The sequence below is a fragment of the Schistocerca serialis genome, chromosome 4 (assembly GCF_023864345.2).
Source record: "Schistocerca serialis cubense isolate TAMUIC-IGC-003099 chromosome 4, iqSchSeri2.2, whole genome shotgun sequence".
In the NCBI taxonomy this organism is placed as follows: Eukaryota; Metazoa; Arthropoda; class Insecta; order Orthoptera; family Acrididae; genus Schistocerca; species Schistocerca serialis.
This window is the reverse complement of record NC_064641.1, coordinates 17,110,793-17,133,665: the sequence shown is the minus strand read 5'-3', so window position 1 is coordinate 17,133,665 and position 22,873 is coordinate 17,110,793. Positions and strand designations below refer to the sequence as shown.

At 43.3% G+C, this 22,873-nt stretch overlaps 2 protein-coding genes across 5 annotated transcripts in view; one reads left to right on the top strand and one right to left on the bottom strand.

The window, feature by feature from the left end:
* LOC126473439 (solute carrier family 22 member 7-like) overlaps nt 1–22,873 on the bottom strand; it is a 555,641-nt gene that overhangs the window by 51,582 nt on the left and 481,186 nt on the right. For all 3 annotated transcript variants that reach the window (XM_050100485.1, XM_050100484.1, XM_050100486.1), the window contains exon 5: nt 775–943. In XM_050100485.1, the coding sequence (XP_049956442.1) occupies nt 775–943 (169 nt within the window). The remainder of the gene's footprint in view (nt 1–774; nt 944–22,873) is intronic.
* LOC126473441 (solute carrier family 22 member 21-like) overlaps nt 1–22,873 on the top strand; it is a 401,751-nt gene that overhangs the window by 153,433 nt on the left and 225,445 nt on the right. The window lies entirely within an intron of this gene.

Here is a 22,873-nt window from a genome sequence, read left to right as displayed (position 1 = left end):
CGTTTCTTCGCTCACTGCAGGCCGACCCATTGATTTCCTCTTACAGAGGCATCCAGAAGCTTAAAACTGCGCATACCATCGCCGAATGGAGTTATCAGTTGGTGGATCTTTGTTGAACTTCGTCCTGAAGTGTCGTTGCACTGTTATGACTGCCTGATGTGAGTGCATTTCAAGCACGACGTACGCTTTCTCGGCCCCTGTCGCCATTTTGTCTCACTGCGCTCTCGAGCGCTCTGGCGGCAGAAAGCTGAAGTGCGGCTTCAGCCGAACAAAGCTTTATGAGTTTTTCTACGTATCTGTAGTGTGTCGTGACCATATGTCAATGAATGGAGCTACAGTGAATTTATGAAATCGCTTCAATCATTTGTAATAGCCCTGTACTTGTATATAACTCTCATTACATGGCTGATGACGTACGCAACAGCAGCCTGGGAATACCCAACACCAACAGATCTTCGACCCCTGCACATGATTAATTGTGAACAATATTCCACGACACAACCGCAACAATGGACCACTCCATTGTACAGTGATACGAGACGCTCGAATGCTCCACGTATCTCGCTACGTGCTTCGCATCACACGTCCCTACACACTTCACTCGTAAAAATTATCTCCTGGCGAACTTCGGCTCGGCTCGTAGACAAGACAAGCTGACTAAACACAACCTGTATATATTCGTCGTCCGTTGCTCATTTAGGTCAAAAACATAAAATTTTAATATTCATTGTATCTTTACACATCCTCATGTATCGTTTATTTTGCGTGCATTACCTGAAGAAGAAGAACAGCGCAAAACAACTGAGGGCGGCAAACGAGAGGGAGTAGTTCCAATTGGGCAGCGCCCAAGACACCAGACCAGCGAGCATCACTCCAGCGGCCATGCTGCAGGATGCGTAGCAGTTGATCGCAGTGCGGTGCTTGATGTCAGTCAGCTCCAAGCCTGAAACACGAGAAAACGTCATCATGTGCTTTCAGTCTTCGGTATCAAATAACACAGACTTCACTTCAAAGATGTTCCTGTGACGTTTCGATAATTTACTTGCGGCCGGCCGGTGTGGCCGTGCGGTTAAAGGCGCTTCAGTCTGGAACCGCGTGACCGCTACGGTCGCAGGTTCGAATCCTGCCTCGGGCATGGATGTGTGTGATGTCCTTAGGTTAGTTAGGTTTAAGTAGTTCTAAGTTCTAGGGGACTGATGACCACAGAAGTTAAGTCCCATAGTGCTCAGAGCCATTTGAACCATTTTGAATTTACTTGCGAGAGAGACACCATAGCAGTATGTATGGTTCCACAACAACAAATTTTTTACGAAAGCCCTCAACTGCAAACGAGAAGAAATTGCTCAGCTAGGGACACTTGTTCTTTTGCGATTGTAGTGAGAATGTTATTCACATTGAAACTGTTATTTCGTTTGCGGGCTGTTGCCGTCAGTTTTCAGGAGTTTTGGTTTATTTCTTGACACGTAACGTCAGTCACATCTGCGATGTATTTGTAAGTCAGCTGGCTTATAAATATTACATATAATATCAAGGAAATTATGGCTAATAGACTGACCATTTACAAGACTGGCTTTTACATTGCACTTAATCTGCATTTAAAGATACAAGGGCAGGCCACTGTAGGTAGCGTGGCAAGTTGTTCCGAACGAACGTTTGTTTCAGGATAGCTTGCTGTACATAACTTCGGGGGTTGACATCTAGCGGCCTACCCAGGAGACACACGTGCCTACCGTGTGAAAGCTAATTTCAATATCTCTTACTGAACGCATACATTCACCACCTATAATAATCTAAATAAAGGATAGTAGTTTTTGTGTAATCGTTTTCAAAATATGTATACTGCATCTAGAATGAAATTTTCACTCCACAGCGGAGTGTGCGCTAATATGAAACTTCCTGGCAGATTAAAACTGTGTGCCGGACCGAGACTCGAACTCGGGACCTTTGCCTTTCGCGGGCAAGTGCTCTACCAATTGAGCTACCCAAGCACGACTCACGGCCCGTCCTCACAGCTTTACTTCCGCCAGTTCCTCGTCTCCTACCTTCCAAACTTTACAGAAGCTCTCCTGCGGACCTTGCAGAACTAGCACTCCTGAAAGAAAGGATATTGCGGAGACATGACTTAGCCACAGCCTGGGGGATGTTTCTAGAATGAAATTTTCACTCTACAGCTGAGTGTGTGCTGATATGAAACTTCCTGGCAGATTAAAACTGTGTGCCGGACCGAGACTCGAACTCGGGACCTTTGCCCTTCGCGGGCAAGTGCAAGTGTTGGGTAGCTCGGTTGGTAGAGCACTTGCCCGCGAAAGGCAAAGGTCCCGAGTTCGAGTCTCGGTCCGGCACACAGTTTTAATCTGCCAGGAAGATTCATATACACTGCACTTTGTTATTAATAGAAAGGTGGTGTGAAAATCTCAGCTTTCTAGCGGGCATATTTTCGGAGACAGGAAAATTTATTTTAAAGTTAGAAAAACTATACTTAACAAAGAAAATTCACCTGGGAACATTTATGACTTGTTTTTGGTTGTCAATTGAAATACTCACCTGAAGTATCAGGCTATAGAATTATTTAATTGAAATTTAATTTTAAAATTTCAAATACTTTACAATTTTCGTAGTATGAAATCTAGAATAACTTCAGGAAGCACTATTAAAATCAATATTTATTTTGTTATGAGCTATGTGAGCCTGTGAGTAAATGAGAGGGTGTATGTGGGACATTCGTCAAACTTCAATATTGCATTATACAGGGTGTTACGAAAAGGTACGGCCAAACTTTCAGGAAACATTCCTCACACACAAAGAAAGAAAATATGTTATGTGGACATGTGTCCGGAAACGCTTACTTTCAATGTTAGAGCTCATTTTATTACTTATCTTCAAATCACATTAATCATGGAATGGAAACACACAGCAACAGAACGTACCAGCGTGACTTCAAACACTTTGTTACAGGAAATGTTCAAAATGTTCTCCGTTAGCGAGGATACATGCACCCACCCTCCGTCGCATGGAATCCCTGACGCTCTGATGCAGCCCTGGAGAATGGCGTATTGTATCACAGCCGTCCACAATACGAGCACGAAGAGTCTCTACATTTGGTACCGGGGTTGCGTAGACAAGAGCTTTCAAATGCCCCCATAAATGAAAGTCAAGAGGGTTGAGGTCAGGAGAGCGTGGAGACCATGGAATTGGTCCGCCTCTACCAATCCATCGGTCACCGAATCTGTTGTTGAGAAGCGTACGAACACTTCGACTGAAATGTGCAGGAGCTCCATTGTGCATGAACCACATGTTGTGTCGTACTTGTAAAGGCACATGTTCTAGCAGCACAGGTAGAGTATCCCGTATGAAATCATGATAACGTGCTCCATTGAGCGTAGGTGGAATAACATGGTGCCCAATCAAGACATCACCAACAATGCCTGCCCAATCGTTCACAGAAAATCTCTTTTGGTGACGTGATTGCACAATTGCGCGCGGATTCTCGTCAGCCCACACATGTTGATTGTGAAAATTTACAATTTGATCACGTTGGAATGAAACTAAAATGAGCTTTAACATGGAAAGTAAGCGTTTCCGGACACATGTCCACATAACATCTTTTCTTTATTTGTGTGTGAGGAATGTTTCCTGAAAGTTTGGCCGTACCTTTCTGTAACACCCTGTATACTGTCTTCAGTAACGTGCAAGAGTTACACAAGCCTGTTGTGAGAAAATGATCCTGGGGATTTATCCCCTTTGCTGACGACGTTCATGTCTAGGTGTGATTGCTATTGTAACAGAGCAGACAGAAAGTCAGCTGGAGTAAAATCTTTATCTAAAGAATATTTCCGGAATTACTGTCTTTTCGTTTTCGTTTATTAAACATTACTATAATATTTGTATGTCAGATTGACGCAAATGCGTCTGTTTATAACAATTGGTGCAGACCAGTTATGGCCCAAGTATGATCACCAGCGAGTATTCTGATTGGCAGTCAATATGGTCAGCCAGTCAGAGTTGAGACGGTTACCGCTCGTTACCTGATAGTTACACTGGGAGCGAGGCTGGAAGATGGACGTGGACGGTCATGTTACTGGTGCCAGTATAAATAATGTGTAAGATGAAGAATTACTTAGTGTTTGAGTTATTGGTGAACTAAGTCGATAGCAGTTGTTGTTGAGGATTGCTTGGCGAAATTTCAGAGGTTTTGACTAAATCTGTTGGACAGATATTCGCGTGTGAAATATTGGTCTTCATAGAGTCTGCGTGGCGTGTTTCAGTATTCAACTACCGAGCATTTTTGTCGAGCAGTTTTTTTCTTAGAAATCCACAAGAAGGACCGAATGTAATAACTCTTATTAGTGGTGAAATTAATGACTGTGGAAACGTTGTTTAATTTGGGACGGGTTTGGACAGATTTCTGGCTGCTGTGTGTGTGGAATGTGTGTATGAATCGTGAACTGGAAGGAAATAGCCAGTAGTTTAAATGTGGACTGAATAGTACCTTTTCTTTGGTTATCAAGGACAAAATAAACATTATTGTATGGAAATTTCGGACATTATTTTCCAGAAGCCAATTCATTTTCTTACTGCCCGATAAAATTGGATGATAGTATTTCTATTGAACTTTCTTTCGTAACTAGAGTTGCGCGGCCTCAGTAATTGTAGATATTAGGTGGTGTTTTTTATCAACGCTACTTTTACATCATCTTGTAAGTATCTATGTTGCCGAGTGAAGGGACACTGAGCAGACGCCGTTCTGACGTAGGTGAATTTTAATTTGCAGTCTGAACAGTAACAACGACGAATAGACACGAGAAATTAAACCGCGAGCCGCCGCAGCCACGACATTCGTAACATGGATGTGTTTCAAAGTTTGTATACTTTTAGTAGTGCATTAGGACAACGTAATGTGTAAATAGTAAGGCGTACTACTTAGACAATTCCGAGAAAACTGCAAGAGACGGCTTATGCGTCAGTGATGTCCCTGTCCGCTGCCATCCTGAACATGATATGACGGTGGTCATGTGGTTTGCGTTCAAGCTCCGTCATCGGTTAGTCAGTGGCCCGAACCCCGCTCATGGTTTTCTTAATTTGTATTTTTTAAACAGTAGTCATATTATTTCATACATATTGCAAGGAAATGTGACGAAAAGACAAGTATATTTGCATGAACTTTTACTGAATTTCTAATGTTATTTTGGTGTTTTCTAATTTATATTGGCACAAAAACTATTATAATTATGTAGAATTAAACGACCAAACGCATAATGCTATCTTGAAAATGTATGCGTTTCGTGATTTCCGAAATCCCATATACCTGCAGTCGGGTAAGGTACCGAAGCTGCTTCGCACGCTGGACGCTTCGATCTGAAGACACAGGTTTCAAGGACGAGGGACAGGTTTGGAAAGCCCGAGTCAGATGTCGAAAAATACAGAGCTTTATCCAATAATACAATGAGTTACAATATGCCAGAATATGGGGGTAATGTACGATTAATTGTCCGATGTGCTCCATACAGAATTTGCAGAATATATTTTTAACATAGACACGGAAAACGGTATCTGGCACATATAATTAATGCAACTTTCACGCATGCACAAGAAATCTTCTGGCGTCGATATTTTAAAAAGACTCTCTCTTCCGACAATTTGGATGCAAACCATGGGTAACGCAATATTTTCGTAAATATCGGTGCCGAAAACTGTCGATGTATGACTGGATGTATTTTAACAGCATATTCATGAAAATCAATTTGTCGTTCGTTGTTAGTAAAAAATGAACAGGTCTGAAAACCCTCGATAAAGTTTTTAATTTGCCTGTAGAAATAAAAGCCCCAGAATATTTGTTGTAATAATAAAAGTTAGCAAACAGCGAAATATCAATGGAAATTCAAGAAACGTTCATGCAAATGCACGTGTCTTTTCGTCATATTACCTTTCACATGTAATATGTACGAAATAATATGACTAGTGTTGAAAAAAAATATACCGGTAACTTAAAAAAAATGAAGAGTGGGGCTCTGTCCAACGATCCACCGATTACGGAGCCTGAAAGCTAACCAGACAACCACCGTCATCTAATTTTCAGGACGGGTTAATGAAGCGTGAAACTTCTCTTGCGATTTTCTCCAAATTGCCTAGGTAGTATGCCATAGTACGAGGGTCACTCCCAAAGAAATGCACACTATTTTTTTTTAAATACGGTTTTCATTCTGCATGTGTGAAAGTTTTACAGTGTGTAGATACATCCTTCCCACTTGTTTTCAAACTTAGTTCAACCTGTTCCCGTGAGTGGCGCCATCACAGCATGTCTTCAAGGTGGCTGCTACACTTGACGTTCGTCAGAAGCAACGTGCTGTCATAGAATTCCAGTGCTGTGAAAACGAGACAGTGGGAAACATCCACAAGAGGTTGAAAAAGGTGTATGGAGATGCTGCTGTCGATCGCAGTACAGTTAGTCGGTGGGCAAGCAGGTTACGTGATGAAAGCGGGCACGGCAATATTGAGGATTGTCCTCGCAGCGGCAGGCCTCGTACTGCACACACTCCAGACAATGTGCAGAGAGTTAACGAATTGGTGACTGCTGACAGACGCATCACAGTGAACGAATTGTCACGTTACGTTGGGATAGGGGAAGGAGGTGTTTGCAGAACACTGAAAGTGTTGGCGTTAAAAAAGGTTTGTGCCAGGTGGGCTCCCAGGATGTTGACAGTGGCTCACATAGAAACAAGAAAAACGGTATGCAGCGAAATTTTGGAACAGTACGAGAATAGTAGAGATGAATTTCTCGGAAGAATTGTGACAGGTGATGAAACATGGCTCCATTATTTTTCACCAGACACGAAGAGGCAATCAATGGAGTGGCATCATGCAAATTCACCCAAGAAAAAAATTCAAAACCACACCTTCTGCTGGAAAAGTTATGGCTACGGTGCTTTCCGAAGAACTCTTGCTTGTGGACATCGTGCCAAGTGGGGCCACCATAAATCCTGATGCATATGTGATGACACTGAAGAAACTTCAAGCTCGACTGAGTTGTGTTCGACCACATCGGCAAAAGCAGGATGTTTTGCTGTTGTGTTGAGTGGTACTTAAGTAAATAAATTAGTGAAATCAAAGTGAACTAGAAATTAGAATATAAATGGAAAACTTGGTTTAGTTTAGAGAGTTACATACTGGCATTCAGCGGGCAGAACAGCAGAACAGAAGAGACAATGACCGTGAAGTCAGCAAGTTCCACATAATCGGGCGCAGTCGATTCAGCCGTCAGGGCATCGCCCGACCGGCTCACGTGTTTCTCAGTTGTCGCATGTGAGCAAAGGCCCTCGCCTACATTCCAAGAGCCAATGACCGACGTTAAGAAGATTCTTCGAGAAGCTTTTCAACGTGACAGAAGAGGCAATGGCCGTGAAGTCGTTCACCTCCAGTGAACTGAAGTGAATAAATACGCGAGACGTGGTGGGCCCGACAGATGAAGACAGATGAAGACGGGGACTAAGATGAAGACGGAGACGGGAACGGAGACGAAGACGAGAGACGAAGGAAGAAAAGAAGAGTAGCAGTAGTGTTCAGTCAGTTTCGCTGCTGAAGACCGTCATGCGAGAAGAGACTGCATCATGCACAGACGCACCAAGTCCGCCGCTGTTATGGAATAGCAAGCAGCAGCCGCGGCGCCAGAAGACAGAAGTTAAAAGGTATTTGAAGACTGATTTTTACGTACCCGAGTCAGTCGTGAGGACGGGAAGGAGACTGCCTCACATCAGTAGTCACCTGTGAGCTGGTGATGAAGATCTGACAGCCGAAGACTGGCAAGCGGGAGTCCGTTGTTCGAGTCCGCCACACTGGCCTTCTCCCGCCGCACCGCTCCGCTGGCCGACGCAGAACACACGCGGCCGCTTAGAGAAGAGAAACACTGGGACGCCACATCCGAGGTATCACCATCCGATACACGACTTCGCTCGCAATAATTAAACGGGCCACCTCGCGCTGCGCGCCTCCAGTCAACTGGGCGAGACGGCGACACGAGATACACACCGCTACGCGTAATCAGACGCCGCCGCCGCCGCCGCCGCCGCCGCTGCCGCAGCAGAAGACTTCACAAACGACACAGCTGCCGCTCTCCGAACCAGAACATCCCTTAAAATACAGTTGTACAAGTCTTCAATAAAAGTTATCTTATGTAAAAATGATGTTTCATTCGACCTCATACCCGAGCCAAGGAAGAACCCACCCTGCCCGCATGTTGTTAAGAGAGAAAAGTTAATTTATTTAATATTTTCACCCTGACAGAATGCTTTAGAATGCTCATCCTGACAATTGACAGCATCAGAAGAGAAAACCCAGTTACATTGAGTAACAGAAGTGTCACATTTAGTAACACAACTGTTACATTTAGTGTCATAAGCCGTTTTAGTTGTTACAGTTGCACGACAATGCACGGCTACATGTCAGTCAAAAAACCATGGGAGCGATCACAAAACTCGGATGGACAACTCTGAAACACCCTCCTTACGGTCCTGACCTGGCTCCATGTGAGTATCATGTCTTTGGGAAACTGAAAGACTCTCTTCGTGGAACAAGGTTTGAAGATGATGACTCCCTTGTGCACGCTGCCAGACAGTGGCTCCAACAGGTTGGTCCAGAATTTTACCGTGCGAGTATACAGGTGCTGGTTCCAAGATGGCGTAAGGCAGTGGAGAGGGATGGAAATTATGTGGAGAAATGAAAATATTGTTCCTAAAGGATGTATCTACACACTGTAAAACTTTCAAACATGTAGAATAAAAGATGGATTTAAAAAAAATAGCGTACGTTTCTTTTGGAGTGACCCTCGTACTTGCACGTTATGTTGCCCTGATGGACTTCTAAAAGTGACCTGAAGGTCGTGGGCTTCACTTGTTAGCAACTGAATTCCTCTTGTGTAGATGTGTTACCTGTTCTGAAATTAATCAGTGTGGCAGAAACAGTTACTAAGTCGAAATGTCATTTGTTTCAGCTATTTTCACGTCCAGCTGATAAAGAAGGTAGGAGTCGAATGTATACAGAGGAGCGAAAACATTATGGCTGCTGTCCACCACGAGGCAGAATGTCGCCTGGTGAAGTTGCGGGTGCGTGACGTGGTTAGGAAAGGATAGCAGCAGAGCAGAGACGAAGTGGGAATCGTTCTAGCGATGTTACTCGCCACAAAGGAGGAAAACCTCTGACAGAAGTGAATTCGACTGAGGGCAGATCGCTATGGGAAAGAGACTCTCGGATATCGAGAAGCTGGTCGGCTGTTTACGTGCTGCTGTCGTAAGCATCTATGGGAAAAGGTTCAAGGACTGTGGATCCGAGAGCGGGCAACCCGGTGTTGACTTCTACAGCTCACCAGATAACGTGGAGAGTGGAGGCTTGCCAGCTCTCTAAATCAGCACAGACGGCGATCTATGGCAGATCTGACGACAGGGTACAGCTCTAATCCAGGCACAAGCGTTAGGCAACACGCTGTTCAGTGCACATTACTGAACGTGGCTACTGGACCGTGAATGAATCGAAACATGTCGCCTCGTGGGATGAATGACGTTTCTTGCCACACCGTGTAATTGGCCGCACCGAGATACGCCGTCACCCAACAGAATGGCTTCTCGATACGCTACTGACGTATCCGGTGGGCGCCGTATTATGCTGTGTGGGACATTCAGCTGGACTTCCATGGCACTTGTGGCAGTAATCATGATAGACGTGGACTACTTGAAGATTACTGCGGACCACCTGTATCCCCTCCTGCTTGACCTCTTCCCCGATGGCGATGGTATCTGACAGCTTAACTACTGTCCATGTGGTAAGGCCGGAATCGTGCTGCAGAGGTTTGAGAAGCATGGCAGGGATCCCACATTCATGTCTTGGCTACCAAATCTGCCACATATATTATGCATCAGATGGAACACATTTGGGACGCTATCGGACGCCAGTTCAGCGCCCACGACACACCGACCCGAAATTCACGGGAATTGCGTGATGTGCGTAGGAATGTGGTGCTACATCCTTCCGAATAGGCATCAAGTGCTTATCGAACCAATGACACGCAAAATCACTGATGTATAGCGTTCCAAAGGTGTGCCAGTACGCTTTTCAGTGGGTGGATGTAATGTTTTGGCTTCTCGACTAACACGATAGACGTCGACCAGCGACTGTGAGCGTTGGGAGAAAGGATGCCTTCGCCTTGTAAGCGGAGAAGTTCCACCTGGAGCCTGTCTCGGAGAGCAGAGGGGACCGTGCGGGCCTTAAAAAACCAGGGATAGCGGAGGGAAGAAGCTGAACATGTGCGGTGAAACCATTCACCCCTGGTGTGGAGGATGAGAACAACGTTTTGTATTTGCTGAGCAACGGGGCAAGGAGGGTATCCGAGGAGGGGATCGAGACCGCCTGTACCTCGTCCTGCACCGACAAACCCAGACGACCAAAAATGTCCAAACCCACGAAAAACTGAGTGGTGAACGAACGACCGTTGTCGGAGATCTGTGTTGGAAACATGCCGCCAATTGAGATTTGGTGAATACTGAAACTACGCAAGTTGCGAGCGTACAGAGACAAAGCTGGCGAGCCCAAGTGTTGCTATGTGGCACAATCCACAGTAGAAACGGAAGAGACTGTGTCGTGGACGACCACAGGAATATGCACGACCTCCAAGGTAAGGAGGAAACGTGCTCCCGACTGGTGAATGATGGTGAATACCCGTCCGTCAGTGGAATGCGAGGCTACGAACTCTTGCGGTGACGATTCGTGACGAGCCTGTACGTTCGAAGGAAGCGTGGCACCTACTACGCGATGTTTCCGCAAAGCCTCACCCACAACGGCAGGATAGCCTGTTTGGCTGCAAGCTGTGCCCCTTCCTCTCTGATAGTGGCACTGCGACCATTGGTGAGTCCAGAAGAAACGGTCCAGACATGATGGAAAACGTGCGAAAGACTTCTTTCTGTCACGGAGTGTACCAACGGACCGAGAGGACTCGCGCTCGGCGCTTAGGCAACTGGCGAGCCGCGAGAACAGCCAGATCAAAACGCGGTGGTTGTAGCCGGTGAGACTGTTCGCACGCACGAGTGGTCGGCAGACACGTGTCGAGGGATGGCTCTTGCAACTTCAAAATATCAGCCCGTTACGACAGACAGTACATCCCAGTTGAAAAAAACCGAATTTCTGTGAGCAAGTGCCAAGCGAATAGTGGATCTGCATGTCTGCCTAGCAAGAGAGATTGACTAAGGACAGAAAATATAATGCCGATACGTGTTTAGCGCAAGTGCAACAAATAATGTCAGATTTTTCCGTATCTTCTGCTGCTGATTCTGCAGATTTGTACTGCAGTAAACATTACATGTTTTGAGCTGTTACTGTGTTTTCTCAAAGTAACGTTTCTATGTTTGCAGTAACACAGAAAAACCAGAGTGTTTCATTAGCAAAACGTTGTAACTGCAAAAATTCAACGTTGTTCGCCCAGGAAAATAGAAAAGATACTGCTACTTATTTCAAAGATAGCGTGAGTAATTGTGTAATAGCTGTTACAAAAGTATGCAACATGGTGTTTCATGTCACGTACACTGCCTGAATCAAGGAAACCCATATATGTGAGCATGAAATACGTAAGCAAGAAACGTCCAGAACACAGAATATATCAGTTAAATAAAAAGCAAAACCCGTATCTGATTCATTGTGCACTGGAACACACGCTCATTTGCTCGACAGTGTGTGAACGAATACAGTTATTGAACGTTTCATGAATGAAACTCTTGGTGTAGGCAAGAAAAATTTATGTATACAGCATGTCGCTAACTTTGCCGCAGGATCTGCTATTATCTGCCTGTAGTTTTATAATGAAAATAGCTCTTAAGACAATATTAGCTCAAAATGTAATTGTATCTAACTTCATAAGCCACGCACGAAACAGAAACATGAGGCACAAAGTCGCATACAGCCTGATCATAATGTGAATGTTGCGCGTTGTAGCTCGCTCCGGCCGAACGTCCAAATATATCACTCATTTGCTCACGACTGGAATGAGGCGTCGCCCTCTTTCCATCGTTAAAAGCAATTTCGATTGTCAGCCACATTTCCTAAGCAACAAACCGTGTCCTAGAACCCACCAAAAGTAAAATGGCAAGGCGACTACTTTCTTCAATTCAAACGTTTCAATATATGCGCTACTTGGAAATTACCACAATAACAACAACCAATAACGAAAATAAAACCAGTTCGCTATCAAGCTGTGATATCCTACTATAAGATTCAGAAAACTCGCTTCTTTATTTTACCAAATGGTTTCCCCAAAATCGAAGGAGAAATACTGTATGGCGGAAAACACGAGCATATCCCAAACAACTGTTTTTAACTTTTTAAGAGATAAGTAAACGTTTTGCTTAGCAGCTATCTACAGACACGGATCTAGCTTTGCTTCATCTGGATAAAACAATTTTTTGAAGCACAGGGAATGACTTCAAAATAATGAAAACAACAGCACTCCACCCGTCGTCTCCGCCACGCATCTCTTTGGTGCGCCATTTCTGGTTACAAACGGACGCGGCACGAACCACAAAGCGAAGCCTCTGCGCGAATTGTCTCAGTTGTTAACACGGAGGTGGTGCGAAACAGTGCCACATCCCTGCCACGCATTTCTGTGTGAATTGGGCCTTACAGTTCAGTTCCTACGACTCTTCAACGCATTAACCACGGGGAAAGCTCAGGAAAAGAATATATCAACGGAGTATGAAATACTTTTCTATATGAAATTTTCAAAAAGCTCTCCACTAGCAAGGATACATGTATCAGCCCGCCGTCGCACTGAATTGTTGACCTGTTGATGTGTTCCTCAAGGACTGTGTATTGTTTCACACCCTCTCACATTACGTGCATGGAAACTGTGTGCATCTTGTACCAGGACTCCGTACACAAGAGGTTTCAGATGTCCCCACAAATAAAAGTCTAGAGGGTTTGGACACGGAGAGCGTGGAAGACAAGGAACTAGTCCTGCTGCCCCTATCCATATGTCACGTAATCTGTTATTTAGAACACTAACAGTGAAATGAGAAGGAACTCAATCGCGCGTGAAGCACATGGTTTGTCGCACTCGTAGAGACACATGTTCTAGCAGAGCAGATGGTGTGTTCTCTAAAAAAGCACAGGAAGTTGCTCCGTTGAGCCCGGGTGGAAGTACATGAGGCGCTACACAACAATCACCAACAACATCGGCCCAATTGTTCACCTTAAATCGTACCCGATAACGTAACTGCACAGTTGCGGAAGGATTCTCGACAACCGATACGTGCTGATTGCGAGACTTTACAATCCCATCTCACTGAAACGAAGCCTCATCCGTGAACAATACATTAGCACTAAGGTGAGCGTTGACACACTGTTGAACGAACAACTTGCAGAAGTGTACCTGCGGAGGAAAATCAGCTGCTGATGCTGCCTGCGTACGCTTTGCGTGGTACAGACACTGCACATTCTCCTATAGCACTCGCCACTCCGTCACGTCGTCAGCATTACTTGTTGCAGCTATTGTCTTACGCTGACACTAGTTTGTCATCGACTGCAGGAAGAAATTCTTCCTCCAGTTGAGGTGTCCTCGTCCTTCTGGGTCTCCCCCAGTCGCGAATAGTGGGCGTAAACGTGCCATGCTCCCTAATGCTGCATCCTACATCAGCGTCAGAAGCGACCGACAGCAAGTGACCTCTGGTTAACGCTCGAGTGGTCGCGTGGTTAGCAATAGTCATCCACTGCTCTTCGAATTGCCACCGTTCATTGTTTTGGCAACAATGAGAACCAGCCGCCAGGAGACGTTGAGACACATTGTAGCCACACGCGTCAGTTGAAATTTGCCCTTCGGTAAGAGCAGTTGCACTTTGTTTTGCCTAAATGACATATGTCATCCATGCGACCTTTCGTGTAAGTATTTCTGACTGATGTATTCCTTCAGTGTTTCTCTTACTTAACAGTTTTTAGCGCATATTACATCATATTAAATATGCTAATCGCATTTCTTTCTATTTTTTAGTTACGTTCTTGTTTTATTCCAGTAAAAGATAAAGTTTCCATTATGGCAGAAGGAAGTTCAGACCCTAACATTTGGATAAAGTGCTTGGAGTGCGGCGGCGCGGTTCTTTTCGTCCCTTTACGCCGGACCTTCACCTACCTGTGATCATCAGTAGCAAAGCCGAGTGAAACCTACTGTACTTCGACGTGAACCAGGCTGCAATTAAAGTCACTAATCTACGTTTCGGGAGAAACACGAAATGAAAGGTTGGAAATTTTGTCCTCAATTAATATATTCTGAAACTTAGGTGAACAAGTATCACTGCCAAGCCCGTGCTAGCCTTAACACAGTCACTCACAATCCCTTTCACTCACGTTAACCCGTTTATGGTGTTACATTTCCCGAAAACGTAATAGGTACAAAAATATTGATTGTTTTTGATTGATAATGCTCGCCAAATATTAAGTCTGTCGGTACCAAATGCAGTCACAGTTTTTAGCCACCGACCTGCTCAATACGCCACGTGGAATGTACGTCTTTTCTCGTCACAAAATTCACTTAAATACTCCGAAATTTATACACGCTAATCGGAATAATTATGCCATCACTTTACCACACTTTTGGTGCATGAAACACTGCTAGATCCGGCAACTTATCGTTCCCATCGGAACTACTGCTACACACGTCTGAACTGTTTCATGACTAGGCTCCCACTCTTCTCTAGAATACTGTAAGTCTTCTCTACCAGCAGAGAAAGGCGCGCGAAGAATACTGCTTTACCATTCGTCAGTTTACTCAACAGCCATTAACACAACAACATTCTCCAGCGTCAATCCACGCTTTTCATCAATAACCAATCGCAAAATAGTAAATCTAATGACTGCAATTTTTACCGACGTAATTATCTAATACGCTGAAGTTTTGCTTATGCATAAATTTATTTACTATTGTTATTTATACCTGAATTAACTTCCCCTTTACCATAAACTTACTTTACAAATCTATTCTACAAAAATGCCCCTTGTTCATATCCATACTTCTTCGAAATGTTCCCACACTAAAACCTACTACATAACTCGTTAAACAATTATCTTCATATTAACCGTAAACCACACTCACGCATCATTCATACTGCTAAAACACATTTATAACATTTTACATACACAAAAAGACATGATAACACTTTATGAAAATACTAGAACAGTTTATGAAAAACATTCTATTACTTTTGTGCACTCTAGTGAGCACAATTGAAACTAAATCAGTCCCCTATCCAGTACTGTCCTCTATCGGCTACGTGCGCGTCCAGTCTCGCGTCACCATCTGTCAGTATCCAGCTCTGCGACACATCTCCCACTTAACAGCTTCCAAGGCAGGATCGTTATACGGCGCTACGCCTCAGGAGGAATGTGATTGAAACGAAGCTGCTCTAGATTGCGAGAGTGACAACAGTGACTATGATAGCTATTATGTAGCAGCAGAGAATCATAGCTCTGAGACAGAGCAGGAGGCAACTGACTTTGAAGAGAGTGGTAAGGATTGTACTTTAGAGGAATTTGTAGGTATTGATGGAAGCACTAAGTGGAGCAAAAAAGTGCCCCGGAAAAGTGTGAAAATTCGATCACCGGGACCAAAAGACAGAGCTAAAGACTAAAACAGAAATAGATGCATCTTTCGATGACGGAATAATCAGTATCATTTCAAAATGTACAAATCTGTATATTCAGAAAACTAAGAATAAGTTCTCCAGAGATAGGGATGCTCGTCTCACAGGTGAAATTAAAATTTGTGCCCTGATTGGAATTATTTTTCTTATTGATTCTCGCCGTTGTAGCAAAACAAGTACTAAAAAAATATGGGATAACTCCAAAAGGCGTGGAATAGAAGCTTGCTATTTATCAATGAGCGATCGTAGATTTCGTTTTCTGGTGCGGTGCCTCCGCTTTGCTGAGTACAGCACGAGAGAAGACAGAAGAAAATCAGAGAAGCTAGCGCCAGTTCGTGACCTTACGGAACAATTTATAAAGAATTTTCAGCGTTATTTCACACCAGGCGAATACTTCACGGTTGATGAACAACTGCTTCCTTTAATGGTAAGTGTTCCTTCTGGCGGTATATTCCAAGCAAACCTGCCAAATATGGAAGAAAGGTATTTGCACTTGTAGATTGTAGAGTGGTGTACACGATTAATTTAGAAGTTTACTGTGGAAAACAGGAACCAGGGCCTTATTTAGTCAGCAATGTTGGAAAAGATGTTGTCTTTCACCTTGGCAGACCAATTTATAGCTCTAATAGGAATATTACTTGTGATAGTTGGTTTTCCAGTATTCCGCTGGTGGAAGCGTTCCATGAAAAAAGTTGGGACCCTGAAAAAAATAAAAGGGAGCTGCCAAAAGAGATCCTACCAAATAAAAAGAAGCAACTGAATACTTCTGTTTTTGGTTTTCAAAATAATAAGACTCTTGTTTCGTACACCCAAAGAAAAAATAAATCCAAGATTCTGATATCTTCAATGCACGATGATGATTCAATTGATGGATCTACTGGAGGTAAAAGAAAACCCGAAATAGTCACTTTTTAGAATAAGTCAAAAGTTGGTGTTGGTGTAGTGAATCAGCTTTGTGCAAACATTCGGTGGTGAGGAATGCAAGGAGATGAGCTGCCGTTTAGTTTCTTCCGTCTTGTGAACTTGTCCCCAAACGCACAGTGTATATACTCAGTGAATAATGGCTAAAAAGCAGTCAAACGAGATGATTTTATAGAATCATTTTCCTGGGAGCTGATTTCACCCCAAATACAACGACACGCCGAAAATCCTCAGGTGTCAGTCGAAATTATGAAAAGAGGTGCTCTTTTACTCAAGACAGAAGTACCAAAATCCAGTCAAAATGAACACCGGCCTGCAGGTGCAAGGGGAAGATGCCAGATCTGTGGACGAGCGAAAAATAAAACTACGAGAAGAGTGTGCTCAAAGTGCCTAAATTGGGTATGCCCAGATCATTGTTCCGACATGTGTAACGACTGTTTTGAATGATTTTATTTTCGTTTATTAACTTTCTTAAATGGAACTGATATACGGTCAAAATTACATTTGTAAAGTAGGTTTACCAAGTTTGTGTATTTCATGTTTTGTATTTGTACTTATTTTCATACGAACTAAGATTCATAATTAACAATAAACCATTTTAACGTTTATTTCGTTTTTTTATCCCATACTATGGCAATAATACATATTAATAGAAATAATAATACATTATATAATCGTATAAAATAGAGAAACTCATTTGGTGACTATTGTCATCCACGCGGCCTATTGTGTAACTTTCTTAGGCGCGACCACTGGAGGGTTAAGTGACACTCCAGCAAAAAGCTGGAGCATCGGGCGATACGCTTGGGCGTCCTGCGTGCGAGCGACGATCTCCCGCTACAAGATGGCTACTACAGTCGACCAACTGTTTCTATAAAACGGCGCCGCTAAATCGTAGAATACTGTAGCCCGAGAGTAACGCAGCAAAATTGTCTTTACTTAGGATGATAAGGCGATTAAGGAGGGCTGTGCATGAAATTTACGAAGGGAGAAACCTTCATGGAGAGATACGTAATTTATATAATCAACTACGAAGATCACAAGACAAATTCTTCGAGAATACGTGGATGAGCAGAGAGACATTCAACAATTTCATGAATGACTTAAAGACGAACGTTTCTTACATGACCTAAATCTTTCAACAGCCGATAAAAGCGGAAGAACAATTAAATAGTTAATATAGGAAAATCAGTCCTATCTACAGGAGGCGTACGTGGTGCAACAGTAGCGTTGTGAATGAGTAATACTTACTGTCCTGGGTTCGGCGCTGGTTGCTTACTACATTTTAACTGACTTGGTCGCAATCCTGTCATCAATTCTGTGTACTAAGTTTCTTCTATACTGTCAACACTGCGTCTAGCCAAATCAGCGTCAAAGCATAGCGTTTCAATTAACCCAAATAGTCTGCATAAGTAAAGGATAGATCATCTTTTAAAAGAGTCTAATGTTTTGTGAAATTATTTGTCTAAAAGTAATTAGTAAGACATACTTGAGAAATATTTGATGCACCCTATTTTCTGCACGTGCTATCGAGTATCTTTCAAAGGCATGTCAAATATTTCTCTGCTCTGTTCTATTTCTTTTAGACAAACCCTTCGACAAAATATTTGACCGATCTGCTTCACTTTTTTTATTTTAAAGTTTTATTCAGAAAGCATGATCTTGTTGCTACGTTATTTGCATTCCTAGCATCTTCTGTTCTCTAAATTCCCAAAATTAGTACTTGGAAGCCTTTTTGACAGTTACATATTACACCAATTTATCTTTTTATGCACAGAACAGCTAGGACTTGAAGAAATGAACTTTTTGACCCTTCATTTTGATAGCTAGATGCAGCAGCTGTTCGTGAAATATTTCAAGCTTTCCTTAATATAATTAAGTTTTCCTTAATTACCCTGATAGCTTTTAAGCAATTAAGTATTTACCGGGTGATCAAAAAGTCAGTATAAATTTAAAAACTTAATAAACCACGGAATAATGTAGATAGAGAGGTAAAAATTGCTTGGAATGACATGGGGTTTTATTAGAACAAAAAAAAAACACCCCATATTGCTAGACGCGTGAAAGATCTCTCGCGCGCCACGTCGTTTGGTGGTGATCGTATGCTCAGCCGCCACTTTCATCATGCTTGGACTCCCAGGTCCCCAGACCTCAGTTCGTGCGATTATTGGCTTTGGGGTTACCTGAAGTCGCAAGTGTAGCGTGATCGACCGACATGTCTAGGGATGCTGAAAGACAACATCCGACGCCAATGCCTCACCATTACTCCGGACGTGCTTTACAGTGCTGTTCACAACATTGTTTCTTGACTACAGCTATTGTTGAGGAATGATGGTGGACATATTGAGCATTTACTGTAAAGAACTTCATCTTTGCTTTGTCTTACTTTGTTATGCTAATTATTGCTATTCTGATCAGATGAAGCGCCATCTGTCGGACATTTTTTGAACTTGAATGGGCTGTACAGACGTAAGTCTGATGTTGCAACAGACTGGATGCAATTGGTTTCCTCGTTTCTTTATTCTGGTCGGACAATATTCTCCTACCCAACGTACAGAACTCTTGGAGAAGACCAGTCTTTCAACAATGCCTATCACGCAGCCTGTAGCGACAGACAACTGGCGAAACAATTCATTTGTTACTACCTCGCGGTCGTCACGGATGATTTGGCCGACGTGCTGGATGCAGTGCGAAGTCGGTGCAGCCACAGGGCTGTACGCCAGGGCAAAAGCTGCAGTCGCGTTTGTGCGATGACGTCCCGTAGGCTTGCTGGCCGTGGTGTCCTTAGCGAAGGGTTCAATCATCCGGGAGCGTGTCAGCAGTGTCAGAATCGTCAAGACCATCGTCCTATTGTTCATCGCAAGACGAACTGTCTACCCGTGTCGAATCTGAGCAGCAATGTGTCTGCAATGTTTTCCTTGGCCACTAATAAGAAAACCGCTTAACTTCAAAGCTGTGAATCGGGGTTCTGACCTCCGTCGCCGAGTAGTCAAATGAAGGGGTTAAATGTGGGTATGAAGGTGCGACCACTTCCCCATCGTGTGACAGGTAATCTTGCAATGTAAATATTTTAACGCCGCAAATTTAGATAAAGGGAAGAACCCTAGTTTTTGTGTTGGCTTTATGCAAAGAGAAACGCATACCCGAGATAGCAGAGTGTAAGGGATGCGTGATCCCACGAACATAGATGCTAGTATCCGACACCCAGTCGATAGTAGACAGAAGTCGATAGTCGAGCACTGCAGGAGGCAGTAAGACTATAGTTCAATTCTTTTATCTTGGCGGTTCGCGCATGCCCGCCCAGACGCAGGAAATTGCTGCGTTGCCAGTTGTACGCGCCAAGAGAAGCAACGCCATAGTATAGTTCGCAAACTTACGTTTACGCGGGAGCGTGCAGTTTATGAAGTAAAGCCACCACGGCCGCATTAACCCTTTCGCTGCTACAGAGACATGCTCCCCGCATTCCGCGATGTGCGCGATTTTGTCATCACTGCACTGCTCGCCTGTGCAGACACATAATGTTTCGACTGCTTTGATAGACTTTGTCATTCGATTTCATAAAAACTATTTGGCCCAAAAATTTTGATACCTTCCCCCCATAAATGACTTCATTTTGTTTCGATGTTCAACGCAGTTATTGTGCAGCATTAGATGTAGTAAACCGTTGCACGAAATTTTGAAGAGTTTGCAGAGGTAAAAGTCCATAGCGTATACTTTCCATATGGTCGATTTTAGTTTAGTTTAGTTAGAAATTTCAAAAAATTACATTCAAACCAATAAGATTCATGAAGTAAGACACTTCGATATTGTTTTTAAACAAAAAAAAAAAAAAAATTAAGCACCGAAGTAGGTTTGAACTCAGAACCTCCCTCTCAGCAGCCATACGCTTTGACCATCACGTTAACGCAACTCGTCATTAAATTCATCTCTTTCAGAACTTTAAAGTATCACGCAAAATACCGACAAACACTGTTGGCATGACTATGAGTTACTGACGTTTCGTCGAAATATGATAGGAAATAACAATTACCGCTGTTCTTTATTGCGGAAAAGCGGTTAGTGAGAATGATACAAACACCTTTCCTTGCTATCGCCTGAATTAGGAGGCTTAATGCTTGTTTGGCTTAATTAATTAATAGAATATGAAGAAATTGGTATAAAGAATGCTTTTTCCAAACTTTCTATATAAGAAAGTCTGCTATCAAGACATTGCTTTTGTTCAATTACTTTATTTATGACTGAACGTTTCTAAAACTGAAGACACTCGTCCATGCTCTGCACTGTAGTCGAGCTCTGGCAACGTCGTTCTCTGTTAATTGGCTGACTGTGTTTTGTGATGTCAGATGCGCAGAACGAACCTAAAGTCGGCCGCCGTCGTAAATGACGCGCACTTTAGTGTCGACTGAGGAGTGGGCACTGGAGAGACGGGCAAGAATGGCGGTCGAGTGAGCAGTAAACGGTAAATTCACCAGAGTGTGACAAACGAGCGCGTCCCCCTAATCGTCGTGGGGTGGACCCTCATCGATATCGATTCGCGAGTGGTATGAAACCAAAAATGACAAATGCCAAATTATGTGTTTCGCGTCAACCGCGTCAGCCAGAAGCAACCATGGATTGCAGTGAGGATTGCTGTGAATGTTAATCATCATCATTGCGTGTGACGAAGCACTTGAAATCAGCAACCAATAAAAGATATCACTGTAATTAGACATGTAAAGGCGAAGGTAGCAACTGCCTCAGAATTTGTGTGTTATTAGAAAATACATATCAGTTTGTACATCGCAACCCTTATGGTCGTTAATAATAGACAAACATTCAATCATTAACTATTCCATCTCAGAACAGCCGCACGTGGTTGAAATACCCCCGAAGCCACAGCAGAAAAACTGATAGCCTTTCATCCATTAAGCACATGGTCATATAATTATAATAATTAACTGTTTGGCGGCTTTGGTAAATCACACAAAACCCAATTAAGGACATAACGGGGGGTGTTTCAAGAGCGATCGACGAATGTAAAGTGCCTTGCAACGTTTACTCGCAAGAACCCTCCATGCACAGTGGACAACCTCAGTCGAAGAGTGCGACACTTCGATGACATCACAACATTTAGTGTTACTCAGTAATAGACTTTGATTTCACAGATTTGCAAATGAGTTACTGTCATACTTATTGCCTTTATTTTCGCTGGTGCTAGGTTTGCAGTGCACTGTATAGTTAGTATTTTTGGTCCAAAAAGTTTATTCTTTTACTCACTGATCTCGTAGAAAGTAACTCTATAGGCGATAACACAGGTTTAGGTGATTTTTGGGTATTTTATCTGCTGTGGGGCCCCAGGAACATCTGGTTTTTGCGCCAGACGTAGCTAATATGGAGATGCTACTTAAACGTATTATTTAAACCTTTAAAACAATTCAACACCATTTGTTGCTGTTTGAGTAGATGTGACAGAACATTATCTGATGAGTATATATGTGTGTAGAAAAAGATGAAGTATATCGTCAAAAAAAACTTTGGGGTTCAGACTTGAGAACTTTGCAAGAGGTTCTTTCATATAGTATTTTCGAATATCCTCGGAGGAAAAAAATGCAACACTATCAAGGACAAGGTTATTTTATTCACAAGTGAGGTGACAGGTAGTTCACCATTGTTGGTCTGTGTGCGAATATGGTAACAAATTCAGACCAAACGAAACACACATAACACAATAAAGGGTGTACATACAGTTGTGTCAGTACACAGTTTACACCCTCTGGTGGCAATGCAACCGTGTATTCTCCCATGCAAACGATCATTAAGGTGTTGAATAGCGTCCAGCAACAGACTGCATCTAGCATTTTGCGGCTTTTGTTGCGGTTTGGCAATAGTTCTAGCTGTCCCTGGAGAACGAATAAGTTCCAGTATGGTCCTTACATGCTCAGCTGGCGACAGATCTGGTAACCTTGCTGGCCAGAGAATCTGTTTTACACCACTAGAAGCACGTTGCGCGACGGCAGCCATATGTGGCCGTGCATTGTCCTGCTGGAAAACCGTGTCACCCTTCTGTCGACGAAATGGCAGTAGCACATGAATGGTAGCCTGTCTAGTGTAGCGGGCAATGGTTACTTTACCCTGCAGAAACAACAAGTGTGACCGTGAGCTTTACTAGTGTGTGCCACACCACGAAGGCTGGAACAGGACATGTGTGTTGTGGAGAATGCACTCAGAAATAGGCAGCTAACCAGGTCTATGCCATACTCCATCACCCACACAGTCAGTACCTAATCTCATCGTTAAAGACGACAGAGTGCCAA